This window comes from Gorilla gorilla, chromosome 1 (assembly GCF_029281585.2).
Source record: "Gorilla gorilla gorilla isolate KB3781 chromosome 1, NHGRI_mGorGor1-v2.1_pri, whole genome shotgun sequence".
Lineage (NCBI taxonomy): Eukaryota > Metazoa > Chordata > Mammalia > Primates > Hominidae > Gorilla > Gorilla gorilla.
Genome location: NC_073224.2, coordinates 199634524 through 199651898, shown reverse-complemented (window position 1 = coordinate 199651898; position 17375 = coordinate 199634524). Strand labels below are relative to the sequence as shown.

The following is a 17375-nucleotide window of genomic DNA, read 5'->3' as shown; positions in this document are numbered from 1 at the left end:
TCCTGGTTTGTACCCAACTTGGGAGCTTTTATTTACAGAAAGGGCTGGGTGGATCAGGGAGAAACGGGTGGGGAGTTATGCGAGAAAGAGAAGGGAGATGATGTTTAAATACTGAGTTGGGAGGCAGGGAAGGAAGTAGTGGGGCTGGCTTACGGGTATAGCCGCCTCAGGGTAGTCACCCAGCAGCAGTCACCTGGTAGGTCCAGAGAGTGAGATGGGATCAGGAACTGGCAGAGACCTCAGTCATTGGTCCTCAAGCTGAGGGGTGGAACTGTAGCTGGGCAGGGCCCAGGCCTCCCGGGGTGCCCATGTCCCACTGACCCAAGGACAAGATGGCCAGTGGAGAATGGTGCAGATTAAGATGTTTGTTTGGTAACAGCCGAATGATGCTCGCTGGAAGGAAAGCCGCCCTATTCCTTCAGCGCTTCGACTCCATCGACACCACTTGCCCTGTGTGTTGGCCTCACTTTTTCACCCATCAGTGCTCTACCTCCCCTTCCCCCATGTTTTAGAATTCCTTTTCCTCAGGACTCCTGGGTCCCAGACAGAAGGTCCTGGGGGAGATGGTTTCCTGGGTTGGGGATGGGTGCATGTCCACCCAGAGGGGACCTGGTCCTTCCCGCCAGGATGCCTGCCAGGCTCTGTGTGGGCCTGATGCTCAAGGCCCCTTGATGGATCCAGGCTCTGTAAGGCGGGCAGAGGCATAGGCCGAAGCTCCAAGGCAGGCTGCAGGTTCACAGAAGCCCGGCAGCCCCACGGGGCCTGGCAGGCCAGGTCGACCTGCCTCTCCTGGAGCCCCTGGGGACCCTCGATCTCCATCCTTGCCGTTGATTGCCTGGCCAGGCCGGCCAGGGAGTCCTGTGAACAGGAGAAAGTCAAGACATTAGGGGCACCTCTTGTCTCAGGCCCAGAATTTTGAAGGTGGGGAAATTTTTCAGATGGAGAAAATGAGGCCAAAACACCATAGGAGAAGGGACTCTGCCCCAGGGGCAGAGATTCTGTGATTGTCCCCTACCCCCAACTCCCAATCAGTGAGCTTTGGGAGCAAACATCCCTTCCATCAACTCTGTGAAGTGATGGTGGTGGATCCTGGGAAGTCCTGAGAGGCCCAGCTTCCAGAGCTGGAACCACCCAGAGACTCTGGGGTGCTACAAAGGGGTGCAGAAGCTGGGTATCAAGGACTGAGCTGGCTGAGCATGAGGCCGCCATGGAGGAGACCGCGGTGTCCACGCGTCATTAATTCCCAAGCTGAGGAACACACTGCAGCTGGGCAGGGCCAATGGCTTACCTGGGATCCCTGGGGGCCCAGGCATCCCGGGGTGCCCCCGTCCCACTTCTCCTGGATCACCCTTCTCTCCACGTTTTCCTGTAGACAAAAAAGGGAATCTTCATTTTTCAGAATTGGAAAATGCTTTTCCTCTATTTTTTGCTATGTTTCACACACAGAAATTATTCCTGTTTTGTGCTAGTTTGTAATAGAGGAAAGTTGGAAATGATCATGCAGGGCTTGTTAAATAAAGGAAGGTGCAGACAAAGGATGGAAGATTATGTAACCAATAAGCTTATTACGGGAAAGTAAGCATAACAATATCTAGCATTTACTGTGTCTCAGTGAACTAAGACAAACTCTATGTAAACTACTCTTAGTCCTCACTGCCACATGATGAGGTTGGTACTTTCAGTGTCCCCATTTTACAGATGGTAAACCTAAGGCCCAGGGAAATTAGCAGGTAACTCGTCTGAGAGCCACGATGAGAAAGGGGAGTCTGGATTCACACCCGTGTGTGGCTCCAGCCTGCCTGCTTTACTGCTCTGCTGGTCTGCCGCCCCATCTCTATTGACATGGAAAGATGCTTATGGGGTACCACTAAGCACATTCAAAAACAAACCCCAGAAACCCCGAGTGATAACATAGTACATTCATTGCCATCTGTTTGCTACTAGGAAAGAGCCCAGGACTGTCTCCTGGACCATGTGGCTGAGGAACCGGGGAAGGGGTCTGTATGTCATCCTGAGAAGGGAATGGGGAAAGGGCTGGTCTGGACAAATCCTCACTGCCTGGCCCCCATGCCCACCGCAGAGGAGCACTCACCCTTGGGCCCCGTGTTGCCGATCTGACCCACGGCTCCCACGATGCCAGGAACGCCCCGAGGGCCAGGGTGCCCATGGGGGCCCTGCTTGCCTGGGTACCCAGGGGGCCCAGGAGGTCCTGGAGGACCCATCATGCCCACCGCACCCAGGGCTTCCCGCTTGGCACTCACGGCGACCTCTGCCAGTTGCTCTGGAGGGAGGGAGGGAGGGAGAGGGAAGTCTATGAGATGGGTGTTAGCAGTAACACTAGGGGAGGCAGAGCATTCCGATGGGCCCTGGCCCCTAGGTTTGCAGACAGAAAAGCACCACCTTCCGTGGGCTCTGTTTTGCGGAAGTCAAAGGCCCAGAGTGACTTATTCAAGGTCCCAAAACCCTTCAGAGACTGGACTGGAAGGAGCCCCCAGGACTCCAGATTTTCAGACAAGTGAACACGTGGAGGCTCCGGGAGGGGGTGAGGGGGCGGCGATGCCCTCGAACGGACTGTGAGGAGGGGTTGCTGCCCCCTCACCTTGCAGCATCTTCAGCGCCACATCCACGATGTGCTGGTCAGTGGCATCCCGGCCCTGAAAGCAGAGGCCTTTCAGGAAGAAGCCCCTGGCTACAAGGGCCCACCGCTCCTATCCCACCTGGCTGAGCGTGAGGCCGCCATGGAGGAGACTCTGGTGTCGAGTCATTAATTCCCAAGCTGAGGAACAGACTGTACCTGGGCAGGGCCAAGGGCTTACCTGGGAAGGTCGCGGGGTAATCCCTCAGGCTGCACTCACAGCCTTCCTGTCTGCTCTGGGGCTTGGAACCAGTCTGGGGGAAGTCGGTGAGTCTCTGGGAATCCCTAGCCTTTGGCGAGTAAGCCGCACCCCAGAACAGATCTACCTAGAAGAATCACCTCCTACCCCGGGGCCCGACTCACCTCCACGCCCTGTCTCCCGGGCTGTCCTGGCACGCCTCGGTTCCCGGCCAGTCCTCGAGGGCCGGGGGGACCAGGGTAGCCCTGAACCCCTGGGGCGCCCGCATCCCCGCTGGGGCCAGGGTAGCCGGGTTCTCCACGTACTCCTTGCTGCGGGGGGATGGGGGTGGGAGCAGAGCCGGGTGAGAAGGCGCCCGGGTGGGCGAGAGTGGGGGGTGGGGGTCGGGAAGGGAGTGGGGCCGGGAGAAGGGAGGGGCCGCCCAGGAAAGTCGGAGAACGCCGGGAGGGGAGGACTCACCTGTCCCTTGGGCCCCGGCTCGCCGGACTCGCCCTGCAGGCACAAGGAGCAGCGGTCACGAAGCCGTGGGGACCCCGGGGCCAGTCGCCGCTCCCCGCCCTTCCCCAGGCCGCGCGCTCACCTTCTCGCCTTTCTCTCCGGGGAGGCCGGCCACCCCTGGGTCACCCTGCAGAGAGAACCACGAGTCAGACGCGCGGTGGCGGCGGGGACGCGGAGCAGGTTTGGGGGTGGCTGGGAACAGGGGTGCTGGGACTCACCACTCCGCCGCGGGGCCCGGTCTTCCCTGGGGAGCCCTGGAGAAAGCGGGGAGTGAGGGGTTTGGCGAGTTCCCCCCTCCACGGGGTCCCCCACCTAACTTTCGGCCACACCCCTCTTTCCATCTCCGCCTCGCCGACCAGACCAGAACCCTGAGATCCGCAGGTTTGCAGGCTCCGGAAGGATCTGAGTCCTTCCGACCCCACTCCCCCTGTTATAGGGCCCCTTTCCCAGGTGTTTCCCAGCCCCGTCTGGCACCTTGTCTCCTTTGACGCCTGGCAAGCCTTGGGGCCCTGGAATTCCAGGGGGGCCCTGCTCCCCCTTAGGGCCCTGAGGAGAAAAGAAACCAAAGGAATAAATGGAATGAGGGGCCTGGATATGACGCCCTGCCCACCTCAGCTGGCCTGCACTCACCTGCCTTCCCTGAGGGCCTGGTTGCCCCACTGGACCCCTCTCGCCTTGGTCACCCTGAAATGGAAAGAGAAGGTCACACCCTCAGCAGCTCTCAGCAGGGGTGGCCTCCCGCACCGAGGCCGGGCACCGCATGGTCAGGGTGCCCTCCATCCCTGCTGTCACTGGCAGGGAGTCCTTTGCTCCACTTGGCAGACCAGCAAAGCAAACCCAGGCCCTGCCTGGGGAGGCATCTCACAGGCTGGGCTGCACGGAGCAGGTGCTGTATCCAGCAGTGCCAGCTGCCACAGAGGCCCCCGGGGAGGGGCCATTGTGCCAGGCACTTACCTTCTGTCCCATGATGCCCTGGGGACCAATTTCTCCTCGAGGCCCTGGCTCTCCCTGGAGGAAGGAGAAATTGGGGCTAAGCGTTTGACCTGGTGGAACCCACCCTTCCACACCTGGCCAGCCCCTCCCTACCCTTGGGTCTCAGCTAATTTGCTTCATCAGGGAAGGTTTCCCAGACCACCTGTTCCATGCTTTTGGGTCCCTGTAGTTTTCCTTCAAAGGACCCAACACAATTTGAATTACTTATCATGTGATCATTTCTTTCTTTTTTTTTGAGACGGAGTCTTGCTCTGTTGCCCAGGCTGGAATGCGGTGGCGCGATCTCGGCTCACTGCAAGCTCCGCCTCCCGGGTTCACGCCATTCTCCTGCCTCAGCCTCCAGAGTAGCTGGGACTACAGGTGCCTGCCACCGCCCCAGGCTAATTTTTTGTATTTTTAGTAGAGACGGGGTTTCACCACGGTCTGGATCTCCTGACCTCGTGATCCGCCCGCCTCAGCCTCCCAAAATGCTGGGATTACAGGCGTGAGCCACCGCACCCGGCGTGATCATTTATTTCGTGTCTATTTCTTCCAATAAACTATACCCTCCGTATGAGGAGGAGACTCATAGTTGCAAGTGTTTAGTGAATGTTTATGCAATGAATAAATGAACGAACAACTCTGCCTGTTGGATTCCCAGCCCATCAACTTGGCCATCTAGGAAAGTCACACTCCAGAACAGAGCCAGTCCCCACCCTCCCTGCAATGTACATAGGGAAACAGGCCCAGGGAGGAGAAAGAGCTTCCCTGAATCATTGGGTCAGGGCAGAACTAGACTAACTCGGAGCTCTCCCTAGGTTAGGGCTCCACCCCATGGCCTCACCCTAAAGCAGGAACCCTTGTGTCAGTGCAGGGGGCATTTACCTCTTTCCCAGGGGGACCAGAGAATCCAGGAAGGCCCTGCGGGCCCGGCTCACCCTGCAGGAAAACAGTTCTTAGGTCAGTCTGGGTGGCCCAGTCAGGCCCTTGGCCTCAGGGAAACCCAACGAAGCCTAAACAGAGCCTGGAACCAGATGAGTTGGGACGGTAGAGAGGGTATTCTTGGTTCAGTCCTCTTGGCTCCTGATTTTCCTGTTTGTTTCTCCTCTGGATTTAAAGCCATGCCATCTTATCTGCACTGAGGCAGGCTGAGGAGTGCATGATGGGTGGGAGGTGGCAGGAGGGAGGTGGTTAGGCCCAAGGGGCTTATGTTCTGGCTGAGCCTCTGAGACTTGGCTGAGACCTGGGCCTTGCTGTCTTCCTGGCCCCAGACTTCTTTGCTCAATTCTGTCCCCAGCTTGGGATCGCCTCACCTGGTCTCCAGGGCCTCCTTTTGTCCCAGGCTGGCCTGGCACACCCTGCAGAAAGAAGTTGAAGTCAGTTTCTGCCCTGGCATGAGGGAGCCCCATGCACCTGCTGCTTTGCCTCCGATCCCCAATCCAGATTTCCCCCACCTGTGGGAGCTGAACAACAGAAGGTCCAGCCACGGCATCATGAACTTAACTGTACTTTCCCACAGTGGTGGCAGAGGAGTGGGGCACAGAGAATGGCCTGTCTTCCAGGACCTGGGGTCTATGTGGAAGAGATGAGTATGTGCTCTCAGGTGCCTGAGCCCACGTGAGTGCACGCAGGAACACAAGTCTGCATGTGTGCACAGAAACAGGTTTGGCCACTCAGTACCCCACAGGGAGGGAGGGCAGGCTCCCATGGACTTGACTCCAGGAGGTATGGAATGGAGATTGCCCTGAACGATAAGAAGGCACAAAGAGACCAGAAAGGGCATTTCAAACAGAGGGACCAGCAAAGGCCTAAAGGTGTGGAGGCAGAAAAGCCAAGGCCTGTTGAGAAGGGAAAGGACAGAGAGGGGCCATTGCTGATATGGCAGGAGGGGCAGGTTGGGGTCAGATTATGGTGGTCATTGAATGGTAAGATGAGCCACGAAGACAAAGATTGCATCTGTCCTGTTTATAATTGTTTACCTGCCACTTAGTATACCTCAGATACTCAATAACTATTTTTTTTTTTTTTTTGAGATGGAGTCTCGCTCTGTTACCCAGGCTGGAGTGCAATGGTGTAATCTTGGCTCAGTGCAACCTCTGCCTCCTGGGCTCAAGCAATTCTCCTGCCTCAGCCTCCTGAGTAGCTGAGATTACAGGCATGAGCCGCCACGCCCAGCTAATTTTTGTATTTTTAGTAGAGACGGGGTGTCACCACATTGGCCAGGCTGGTTTTGAACTCCTGACCTCAAGTGATCCACCCGGCTGAGCCTCCTGAAGTGCTGGGATTATAGGCATGAGCCACTGCACCCGACCTCAATAACTACTTATTGAAGGACTGGACTGAATGACTTTTTCCTGGAGGCGGTGGGGAGCCATGGAAGGTGCTATAGTGCAGAAATGGTCAGATCCCATTTAGCCAACATGGAGGACTGGAATGGCCAAAGAGAAGGCTAGAGTAATTGTCCAAGTAATGAAGACTTCGCCAGGCCAGGGGCCACAGAGTTGGTAACGAGGCAAGAGGTGGTGATTGAGCAAGAGCCCCGGGTGTGTGTGGATTCTAACCTCATCAGCCACTAGCCCCTGGCCAGCCCCTGTGGCTCCACCTGACACTTACCGCTAGGCCCTGGTGGCCTGGACTTCCGGGCCGTCCCGCCTGTCCTGCACTGCCCTGGGATAGACAGATAACCAAAGATACAAATTAAAGCTCCAGCCAGAGGGCCATGGCTTCTACCCAGATGCAGGTAGGGAAACTGAGATCCAGAGGCAAGAAAAGGCATGTCCATGACAGACCTGAGGACCCCAGGCTCTTGGTGTCTAGAATCCAGGACTCAAGGTCCTGCCCCTGCCCCAGTCCCATCAGCAGCCCCACTCCTACCTTCATGCCAGGCGTGCCTGGGGTCCCGTCCTTGCCGTTGATGCCTGGGGGGCCCTACTCGGGAGGAAAGTTCAAGGGAGAGTGACAATGCGGAGATGTCTGGGGTCCGGCCACCCATCCCTGTTCCTTTGTGACAGCTGCAGTGTGCAGGGAGGGAGTGGCTCTGGTCATCCCAGGAAGCCCCACTGGCCAACTGGGGGAGGGGAGTTGAAGTGGGAAGGGGATGAGGGTCAAGGAACACAGTCCTTCCCTAGTGTGGAGGGTGGTGTCGCCGACTGCTGCAAGCTCCCCATGACCTCCCGTATGTCATCACCCCTGTTTACAGGTGAAGAAACTGAGGCACAGAAAGGGAGGCATTTCCTGAGGTTACAGAGCCAGCCCACCAGTTGCAGAGTTCAGACTAGCATCCCAGGCTTCTCTTCTGGGGGTTTGGACAAAGCAACTGGGCCCTGGCCTCTGTCCTGGTGGGCCTAGGCCTCTGGCACTTACCGTTGCTCCTTTCGGGCCTGTGATCCCCTGGGGTCCACGAATACCTGGGCTGCCCTGCAAAGTGGAGAGAGATCAGGTCACCCTCAGGATGTTGGGCCCCTGTCTGGCTGTGCAGAGAGGGGAACCACTGAGAACAGTGGCCTCTAGGTCCCAGAGTTCCTCTGGCACAGGCCACACCATGCAGGGGCCGGAGGAGAGAGCCTTGGGAGTACCCTTCCTGCCCTGGCACCAGCAGGAGGGAGGAGAAGTCAGTGCCAGGAGGCCAGGCTGGGCTGAGCCAGAGCAGGGGTGGGAGCCAGCATCCACTGAGACCTTGGCCAAGGCCCCACACTCCACTCAGCCAAAGGAACACAACAACCGAATGCAGTGTGTGGATGCTGTGTGAGTCTCGATTTGAACAAGAACCAGGAAAAGACATTTTTGAGATAATTGGGAAAAACTGAACAGAGACTGGCCATTAGATGATGTTAGGGAGTACTTGTTTATTTTGTCAGTTGTGATAATGTGATTATGTGAGAATGAGTGCTTATTGTTTAGAGATATGCACAAAAGTATCTAGGGCTGAGATGATAGGATGTTAAGGATTTACTTGAAAACATCAGAGCAAAGCAATAACAAAAGCAAAGGAAGGAGGGGTCTGGGGGATAGAGGACACAAGACTGACAAAATGTTAATAACTGAATTGGAACCTGTGATAGGTACATGGGGATTCTTTATATCACTCTCACTGGTTTTCTGTATAGTTAAAAAATTGCATTAAAAAACTAGATATTGCTGGGCATGTTGGCTCACACCTGTAATCCCAGCACTTTGGGAGGCCGAGGCAGGTGGATCACCTGAGGTCAGGAGTTCGAGACCAGCCTAACATGGTGAAACCCTGTCTCTACTAAAAATACAAAATTAGCTGAGCATGGTGGCGCATGCCTGTAATCCCAGCCACTTGGGTGGCTGAGGCAAGAGAATCTCTTGAACCAGGGAGGCGGAGGTTGCAGTGAGCTGAGATCGCACCATTGCACTCCAGCCTGGGCAACAAGAACAAAACTCCATCTCAAAAACAAAACAAAACAAAACAACTAGATGATCTCTGCTGTCTAATAGAAAAATAAAAGTATAAGAATTTTTTAATTTTTAAAAAGAAAAGAAAATAATTTAAAAAACTAAATAATAATAACAGTTAACTGTGTTTTCTGCTCCATTTTTCTGTAAACTTAAAAATGCTTCCCCCAACAGGTCTATTAATTGGAAAAAAAAAAAAAAAAAGAGTTAAGAGAACTGGGATCGAGACCAAATCCCATTAGCCCCATGGCTGATTTGCTGGAATCTCATTGTCTGGCCCCAGTGACCATGGGACTGGATCCCAGGGCTTCCCCTAAAGTCTGAATTTGGGCTGACTGGGCTCTTGGCACACATGGTCCTCCCCAGCAGGTCACCCACTTGGGCAGACACACACACACACACACTCACACACACATACATACACTCACAGTCACACACACACACTCAGAGATATCCTCACACACTCATATACACATACTACACACACTCACAGACAGCCTCACACATACACACTGTACACATACACTCATATACACACAGTCTACACTCACACACACTACACACTCACACTCACACACACTACACATTCACACTCACGCACACACTCACACACTCTCACACACACAGCCTTAGGGGGTGCCTTGTCCTGCCCAGTACTCCCCAGGGGCCCTGACTGAACAATGGGTGCCTGAGGACTCACCACGTCACCCTTCTCCCCAGCTCGGCCTGGCGGTCCCCTAGGACCTTCCTCACCCTGGCAAGAAAGACAAGCAGGAATCCAGGTCACACAGGCTCAGGGGGAGCCATGCCCACTCTGTGGCTGTAGCTGTAGGAGCTCCAGCCTCGGGGGTAGGGGAGCAAAAAGAGGCTTACCGGTGGCCCAGTGGCACCGATAGCGCCCACCATGCCTTTATATCCATGAGGGCCCTGGGGAGAGGAAAGGGTTGCAGGTCAGTCCTGGCTGAACTCCAGGGGCCAGAAGGCAGCTCCTGGAAGCTCTTGTAGAACACCCCAAGATTCACTTACCGTCTCTCCCTTGGGCCCTGCCATGCCTGGGTAGCCCCTGATGCCCTGGGGACCCTGTTGAGAAAGAAAAATGACAGCAATGGCAATTGCAAGGCCCACTTCATGATACCTTGTCTGATGCCCACCTTCAATCTTACAGTGCCCTTTTGAGGTAGGCAGCAGAGTCTCTGTCTCATGGATGGGACGTGGAGGTTCAGAGATGAGGAGGGACTCACTGCATTACTCAAAGGGACAGTGGCAGACCTGGACCTCAGCCTGGGCTTCTTGCTGACAGCTTTGGTTCCTGTCCCTTATTCCTGACAATTTCAGCCTCCATCTCCCCATCCAGAGATGCTCCCAGCTAGACACAGGTGTCTCTTTTACAAGCTAGAGGCCTGAGCAGGGGAATGACTCCATGAAGGGCTCCTGGGGTGAGGGAGAAGAGGGCCACTGAGGCAAGGTGTTCCTTACCGGTGGTCCAGGGATGCCTTGCTCTCCAGAGGTACCCACATCTCCCTTGGGACCCTAAAGGGCAGGGATGAGCTGTCAGACGGGCAGGCAAATGGAAAGACATATATACAGACAAGCAAAGATACCACCTCTTTTCCCCAGCACAAGCAGACAGAAGGGACTACTACGAACCCTACAGTCCTGTGTTACAGATAGAGAAAAGCCAAGCAAGGAGACATGACCAGAGACATGCCGACGTGGAGCACAGGCCTCCAGCCCCCGGCTCAAGGCTCTGTCCCCCGAACCCACCGGGGAAGGGGAAGGGATGAAGAAGGGGACAGAGCCCTGTAGGACCATCTCCATGTATCCCCGACCCACAGCCCTCAGCCCTTGCACTCACCGGCTTCCCCTGGCGGCCAGGATCACCCAGAACCCCGCGTTTGCCCGCATGCCCCTGAAGGGAAGGAGAGAGCTCAATACGAGGTCCCCTCCTGTCACCTGCACCACCCTCCCAAGATTCAGGCCAGTAGCTCTCACCTTCACTCCCTGCAGCCCTGGGGGACCTTTCATTCCGGGTGGACAGTTGGTTGGACACTGGAAACAGAAAATCCCACAGGGTCCTGTGATTAGCTGGGCAGTGCGCCCCCATCTCTCCAAGCCCCGTGCTCTCCTCCGCCTCACCTGGTGGAACCCCTGCACTGCAGCCCCTCCCCATCTCTCCCGACACCCCCATCTCCGTGGCCCCGCCTCCCCCATCTCTGTGGCCCCGCCCCCTGTATTAACCCCGCCCCAGACCTCGCCTCTCACCAGGAAATCCGCACTGCCTTCCAGACCCTGGATGGTTCCCGGGCGACCCTGAGAGGAGGCATGAAACTGGAGCTTGGCCTGACCCTTTCCCGCCGCAGGCTTGCTCAAAGACCCTTCTCCTTCCCCTGCACTTTGCCATGTCGGGGGTCTGGGGACACTTACAGGTTTCCCAGGGGGTCCTGGGGGCCCCGACGGTCCATCTGGTCCAGGGTCCCCCTGGAAGCAAAAGAAGCCCAAATCATACCCCTGACCAGCCCTTACCAGCTTACCCTAGTGCCCTCCTCCAGGTCCTGCCTCTGCCCTCTCCACCCTGTCTTCCCGGTCACTTTGTGAGATCCACCATCTTGGGAGATGAAGGCCTGATTGACAGGGGATGGGGCCAGCGGCGTCCCTAAAAGACCTAGTGCCGGGTGGGCTCATAGGAGGGGTTTCTGCCCCAGACCTGGAGGAGTTTCCCAGTGGCCAGGAGCAGGCCCAGGAACTTCCAGAAAGACCACCCAGCTTGCCAGCTTGGAGATAGAAGGCAGGAGGCAGTGAACAGAGGGTGGCTGAGGCTCACCTTGGGGCCTCGGATTCCAATCTCACCAGGGAGGCCAACAGGTCCAGGCGGCCCCTGGGGAGCAGAGAGTTGATGGTCAGGATGCCTCAGAGGGTCAGATACCCTGGGCATGAAGGTAGAGACAGGCACCCAAAGCCCGTTTCTCCACTTTTACTTTTTTTTTTTTTTTTTTGGCCAACCCCAGAGAGACTGACAGACTGAGGCTTTAAGGACCAGAGAATTGCAGAGCCAGTGGACAGGCCCAGAGTGGGCTGGCCCTGGGTCTCTGGCAGGTCCACTTATTCCTGACACTATCACAGCAAGCTGGCTCCTCCCCATGGTGGCCATTCCCTCGAAGCCTTTCTGTTGTCCCCTCCTTCCCTGGGAGTTCTGGGGATCCTGCCCCATCCCTGAGGACTTACAGGAGGTCCAGCAAAACCGGGGCCCTGGAACAGAAAGAAAGAAAATTGGCTTCATGGCTCCCTCTGCAGGTCCCCTCTCCCCCAAGAGTCCCTCGAAGCCCTTGCAGGTTGTACTCACCGGAAGCCCAGGAGGACCAGGAAGCCCGGGCTGGCCCTGCAGAAGCAACGAGAAAGGCTCAGAGGCTGGGGTTTCCCCGGCTCCTACTTCCTCTCTACAGCCACTCCCAAACGCTGGCCCTAGATTGCCCATGCTGAGGCCCCAGCAGGCCCCTTACCTTGACTCCAGGGATCCCCATGGGGCCAGGCTCCCCCTTGGCTCCAGTTAAACCCTGGGGAAGAATGAAAACGTAGGATCAATGAGGGCCAACCTGCTCCCTGACCCACAGAGCAGGGCAGGTTCAAGGGTCCCTCCTGGGTGGGCCGAGGCTCCCTTTTGCCATACCTCATGAAGGCCTAGGAACCTCCACACCTTTCTTTCCTTTTCCCCAGTTCCCATAGTAACCCTAGGAGGCAGGCAGAACAATTCCCTTCTTTTGAAAGATGAGAAACCAAAGCCCAAAGATTTGGCTTTATGCCAGACCCAGGCTTCATGCCTCCGGGTTCAGGAGTCTAGAAGATCTAGCCATGGGTCAAGATTGGTCATTTGCTTGATGTCCTACCTTGGCAACTTTTTCATTTTCTTTTCTTTTCTTTCCTTTCTCTTTTCTTTTTCTTTCTTTCTTTCTTTCTTTCTTTTTTTTTTAATTGAGACACAGTCTCACTCTGTTGCTCAGGCTGGAGTGCAGTGGCACAGTCTCAGCTCACTGCAACCCCCGCTTCCTGGGTTCAAATGATTCTTGTGCCCCAGCCTCCCAAGTAGCTAGGACCAGGGGCACGCGCCACCACGCTTGGGTAATTTTTGTATTTTTAGTAGAGATGGGGTTTCGCCATGTTGGCCAGGCTGGTCTTGAACTCCTGACCTCAAGTAATCTGCCCACCTCGGCCTCCCAAAGTGCTGGGATTACAGGCATAAGCCACCACGCCAGGCCATTGGCAACTTTTTCTGAGCCTTAGTTTCTCATCTGGGTGCCTCTCTGGGTGGATGTGAGAACCGATGCAACGTAGAAGGCAATATGCCTTGTAATCGTTGCAGGGTGTGGATGAGTTTGAAGGGGCCCTGGTGACTGTCCCAGCCCTGGTCACACCTCATGAGCCAGCAGGGCAGAGGCAAGTCATGGGGGTTTCTCCTTTCTCCCATCTTTCAGTGACTGACCCAGTGTAACCCCCATCAGGTGTTGTCCTCATGCCCCTGGGGCTGGCTGTGTTCAAGAGCCTGTGACCTTCGGGACCCCCTGGGAGCTCTGTGGTATCAGCTAAATGATGTTTCTCTCCTGAGTCATGCCTGGGGCTGTGGGTAGGGGTCAGGGGAAGAGCAGAGGAAAGGACAGGGCACACAAGGACAGCCCCACCCAACATATTCAGCCTGATCCTTGGAGGCCAGAAATGTGAGACTAAGTCCTGACTGCTGCAGGGTAGCAGGAGGAGCCTGCACCTCCCAGAAAGCAGACCCTCTTTCTGGACCCTGGTTGCCTGCAAATCAATGCCCCTGGGTGAGAGTGAGGTTCCAGGAAGGTCACAAGTCATATCAAGGTGAGGGGGGCTCACAGCTGGAGAATCTCCATCCTGCTGCCCATCTCTGAACAGATCAGTGAAGATGCCAGAGCCAGGCCCTGGAGGTCAATTGGCAGAGCCCTACCCTACCCCACCCCACCCAACACTCAGCTACTCACATCAATCCCGGGCTTCCCGTCTGGCCCATCTGGCCCAGCTTTGCCAGGCTCGCCCTTGGGTCCCTTGAAAACAGAGATGGAACAAACATGAGCCAGAGGAGGGCAAGAGCAGGAAGGGTCAAAGGCCAAAAAGGATAAAGCACTCACCGGAGGGCCAGCTTTTCCAGGGGGCCCATTGTCACCCTGCAAGATACAAGTTGGTGAGACAGCACACTATGGCTCACACTACCCCAAGTGGGCACACACAGGCCCTGGCAGGCCGCTCCCAAAGGCTCTCCTCCTCACTCTCCTCTCTTCTGTCCAGGTCCCCTAAGCCTTGCAATCTTTGGGAAAAGAGCCCCCTTTTCCTCAAAAATAAAAACCAAAAACAAATCATAGGAACATGAGAATAACCCTGGCCGGGCTGGAGAGGGTGACAGCAACATGCAAGAAGGTACAGACATGCTGATGTCATGAGGTGCCAGCTGTGAGACCCACTACCAGGGCTGGGGGCTCCAAGCTGATGCCTCTTGGATTTGGGCACGTGTGGGAGGAAGGTTGGGGCTTTTAGAGAAACGTGAAGGGGGATGAGCGAGTTGGGCAGCAGCTCTATTCCAGACTGCAGGGCAGGAGAACGGGAAGCTGAGCCAGTGGCAAGGACCAAGGGGGATTGCAAGGGGGAAATTCAGTGTTCCCAAGGAGGGAAGGACCTCCTTCCAGTGCCAAAGGACCCTTGGTGGTGGGCAGGCAGGGCTGGTGGAGTGCGATTCAGCCCCAGAGAGGCCTCCAGGCATTTCAGAGCCCTCAGCAGCCAGGGCCTGGCCGGGGGCCCAGCATCCTGTGTTTGGGGGGTGGGGGCACCAGGTTGAATAGAAGTCTGTCCAGACTGGTAAACATCAAGCGGCCCTCCTGCGGGAGCTTTCAGAATGAGGTATTTAACCCTCACCCTGCAGGGAACAAGCCCAGCTGATTCTAAATCGGGGAGAGAAAACCGAAGGGAAGAGACAGGAGTCTGGCCCAAGCTGGTCGGTGGTCTGGCCAAGGCTCCCAAGCGAACCTGAAGAAGCGTCCAGATGTGCCAGAGGCAGGGTGAGGGGTTGAGTCGCCTCCTACCCCACAAGGAGGGGAAAGGAGAGGAGGGGGATGAGGCCTCGCTGTGAGCTGCGGCCGGCGGACTGAACAGCAGCTCCTTGTCTGTCGGCGGCTATAACGGGCTCCGCATGTCAGGGCTGGTTTGAGGTTTTTGCAGAACAAACGGCGTCCTTGTGGTGCGGGCCGGCGCCGCCTATTGGCGACGAGGGGCACTACATCTCCGGGCACCCCAGTCCCCACCCCCACCACAGCGCTCACAAAGTTCTCCTTTGTCTGCCGCCTCCCTGCCGCCCTGGTCTCAGGTTAGAGACTTACGTCGATGCCGTCGGATCCAGGCACTCCCGGCGGTCCCGGGGGACCCGGGGGGCCCCGCTCTCCCGGTGGACCTCTCTGAAAAACACACACGGGGTGGGGCAGTCCTCAGACAGTGCAGGAAGCTGGGCGTCCCCGGGGCTGCAAGCGACCCTGGGAGCGGGGTCCTAGGGGCGCACCTCTTCCGCGAACTCCCACGTATTGAGAACCTTCTGTATAGCAGGCACTGTGTGCCATTACATGCATTCATTATCTTACAGAATACTCAGAACCGGGAGGCGGGCGCTATTACGGGCCCCAGTCTGCAGTCGCAGAAACTGGCTCAGAACGCGAAGGGTCCATGGTCACTGAGAGTGGGCGGCGGCGCCAGGACTCCGCCCTGGATCTGCCCGACTCCTTCCACTGTGCCAGTTTGCCCTTGCGAGGTCGCGGTGGGGAATAGATGGAGACATGGACAGCTCAAATAAATCACAGATGGAATGTAAGGTTGTGCCTAGCAGGCTGCCGGCCCTCAGTGAGCGGTGGCTCGGGTTGTTGTTCTTACGTGAACGACAGGCAGAGACAGCGCCTCCTCCTCTCCCCATGGTGCGGGAAAACCCGACGGGAAAGTGGGGGAGGCGCAGAGAAAGGAGGTGTAGGGAGGTGAAGCGGGTACTATCTTCCCACTCGGAGCGCCCCTTCGGCAGCACAGCTGCCCGGTCCTCCCTCCGCTAAGTCCTGACTGCTGCAGGGGAGAAGGAGGAGCCGGCACCTCCCAGAAAGCAGACCCTCTCTCTGGATCCCGTTTGCCTGCAATTCAATGCCCCTGGGTGGGTGTGAGGTATCAGGGAGGTCACAAGTCATATCAAGATGAGGCGAGCTCACACTGGAGATTCTCCATCCTGCTGCCCATCTCTGAACAGATCAGAGATCTTAAAAGGCGGCCCTTTTAAGAGGCCAGCTCGGACCCAGGCAGGGGTCCCGGTGCCCACGACCTCCCCAGGCCGCGAAATGCCAGGCTGGCGCCCCGCAGGCGAGCTCGAAACCACACCCAGCACCCGACGGGGCCCAGTCTCTGCCCTACCCGCGCGCCCGCAGCCCCCGGCGGCCCTCGGAAGGGAGACGTGGGTAGGCGGGCAGGGCCGAGAGGCCGCCTCGGGGCGACAGCGGCGTCTGGTTGGAGCCGGCGCCCCCTGGGAGGCGGCGGGGGCGGAGGCTGCGCAGCGGGTGAATGAGCACCATTGTATGCCCCGCCACCTGGGCTCCCCGGGCTGCCAGGACCGGGTGCCAGCTCCTGCCCCACGCTGCCTGTCCCGGGCCGGGCCGCGCGTCTCGGGCGGGTCCCGTTTGACTCTCTGGCTCAGCCACCTCCATTCACGGTGCCGCGATGGGCACCATGTATGCACCCACCGAGGGGACCTGCCCGCGGCGCTGTCCTCAGGTGGCCTCTCGGGCTAGGGGTGTCAGTAGGCGCGGGACACAGGCAGAGCTCCTCCATCCCGGACTCCAGACCCCGCACCCTGGACCCTGGCAGCAGAGGGGCTGCGAAACTTACAATCTGCGCCAGAGCGAGCACTACCACCTGGAGGAGAACAAGGAGGCTGCGGGGGGAGGCCGTAGCGGCGGCCATGGCTGGCGGCGAGACCAAGGAGGACGGGGTCGGGTCCGCGCACGCACCGACGGCAGTCTCCCGGCGCTCCTCCAGCGCTGGCTGTTCGCGGGCGGGGTGGGCTGGGGCTCCTGAATATGCGGGGGGCGGGGCGGGGGCCGGCGTGAGCTGTCACCTGAGAGGACCGGCGGGGTTGCCGGGAGGGAGGCCGGCGCCAGGCATCCAGCTCCGCCCCGCTCGGTCCAACCTCCTGCGCCCACCCTCTGTCCTCTGCCCGGGCTTCCCGGGCGCCTCAGCCTGGTAATCCGAGGGGCGACCGGGGTGCGGGTCGGAGATGATGGTCCAGTTTCTTTGTGAGAAGGCATAAGGCCGTCCGAGGTTCCCCTCGGGACCTTCAGGCCCCAGCACCTTCCCCCTGACGCACAGCCTGTGCCCCATCACTTACCCTACGTCCTCTCCAGGGCCCAGGCCGAGAGTGCCTCGGGCTCCGCAGATCTTGCTGCAGGCTCTCCCCAGCTCCCGCCCACCTTGCTCCCCTCTCCTCTGGCTCCTTCCTCTCCAAGCACAAACAAACAGGCCTTTTCCATATTAATATGCCACAGTCCTTCCTGGATCAGCCGTCTCATGAATACTCCATCGGCCTCTTCCAGCTCTTTAGTGGAGCTGTGTGCACCTCCCCCACCCCCGAAC

At 57.5% G+C, this 17375-nt stretch overlaps 1 protein-coding gene across 1 annotated transcript; it reads right to left on the bottom strand.

The window, feature by feature from the left end:
- Window positions 1-17346, bottom strand: COL9A2 (collagen type IX alpha 2 chain). The gene is made up of 33 exons (XM_031003595.3): window positions 17131-17346; window positions 16632-16816; window positions 15101-15175; window positions 13862-13897; window positions 13715-13777; window positions 12221-12274; window positions 12064-12099; window positions 11946-11969; window positions 11545-11598; window positions 11148-11201; window positions 10986-11033; window positions 10716-10772; window positions 10579-10632; window positions 10200-10253; window positions 9750-9803; window positions 9597-9650; window positions 9424-9477; window positions 7668-7721; window positions 7179-7232; window positions 6918-6971; window positions 5618-5662; window positions 5190-5243; window positions 4287-4340; window positions 3963-4016; window positions 3807-3878; window positions 3551-3586; window positions 3415-3459; window positions 3294-3326; window positions 2999-3145; window positions 2600-2654; window positions 2093-2281; window positions 1289-1366; window positions 1-858 (listed from the first exon to the last, which is right to left on the bottom strand). The coding sequence occupies exons 2-33, from the start codon at window positions 16704-16706 to the stop codon at window positions 659-661; spliced, it is 2070 nt and encodes a 689-aa protein (XP_030859455.2). The 5' UTR covers window positions 16707-16816; window positions 17131-17346; the 3' UTR covers window positions 1-658.
- Between the last annotated feature and the right edge of the window lie 29 nt (window positions 17347-17375).

Coding starts and splice junctions, on each gene's coding strand:
- COL9A2 (XM_031003595.3), bottom strand. CDS start 16,706: ATGGCCGCCGCTACGGCCTCCCCCCGCAGCCTCCTTGTTCTCCTCCAG. Junction 10,254..10,578: donor CTGGCCGCCAGGGGAAGCCG/GTGAGTGCAAGG, acceptor CCTGCCCTTTAG/GGTCCCAAGGGAGATGTGGG. Junction 3,460..3,550: donor CCGGGCCCCGCGGCGGAGTG/GTGAGTCCCAGC, acceptor TTCTCTCTGCAG/GGTGACCCAGGGGTGGCCGG.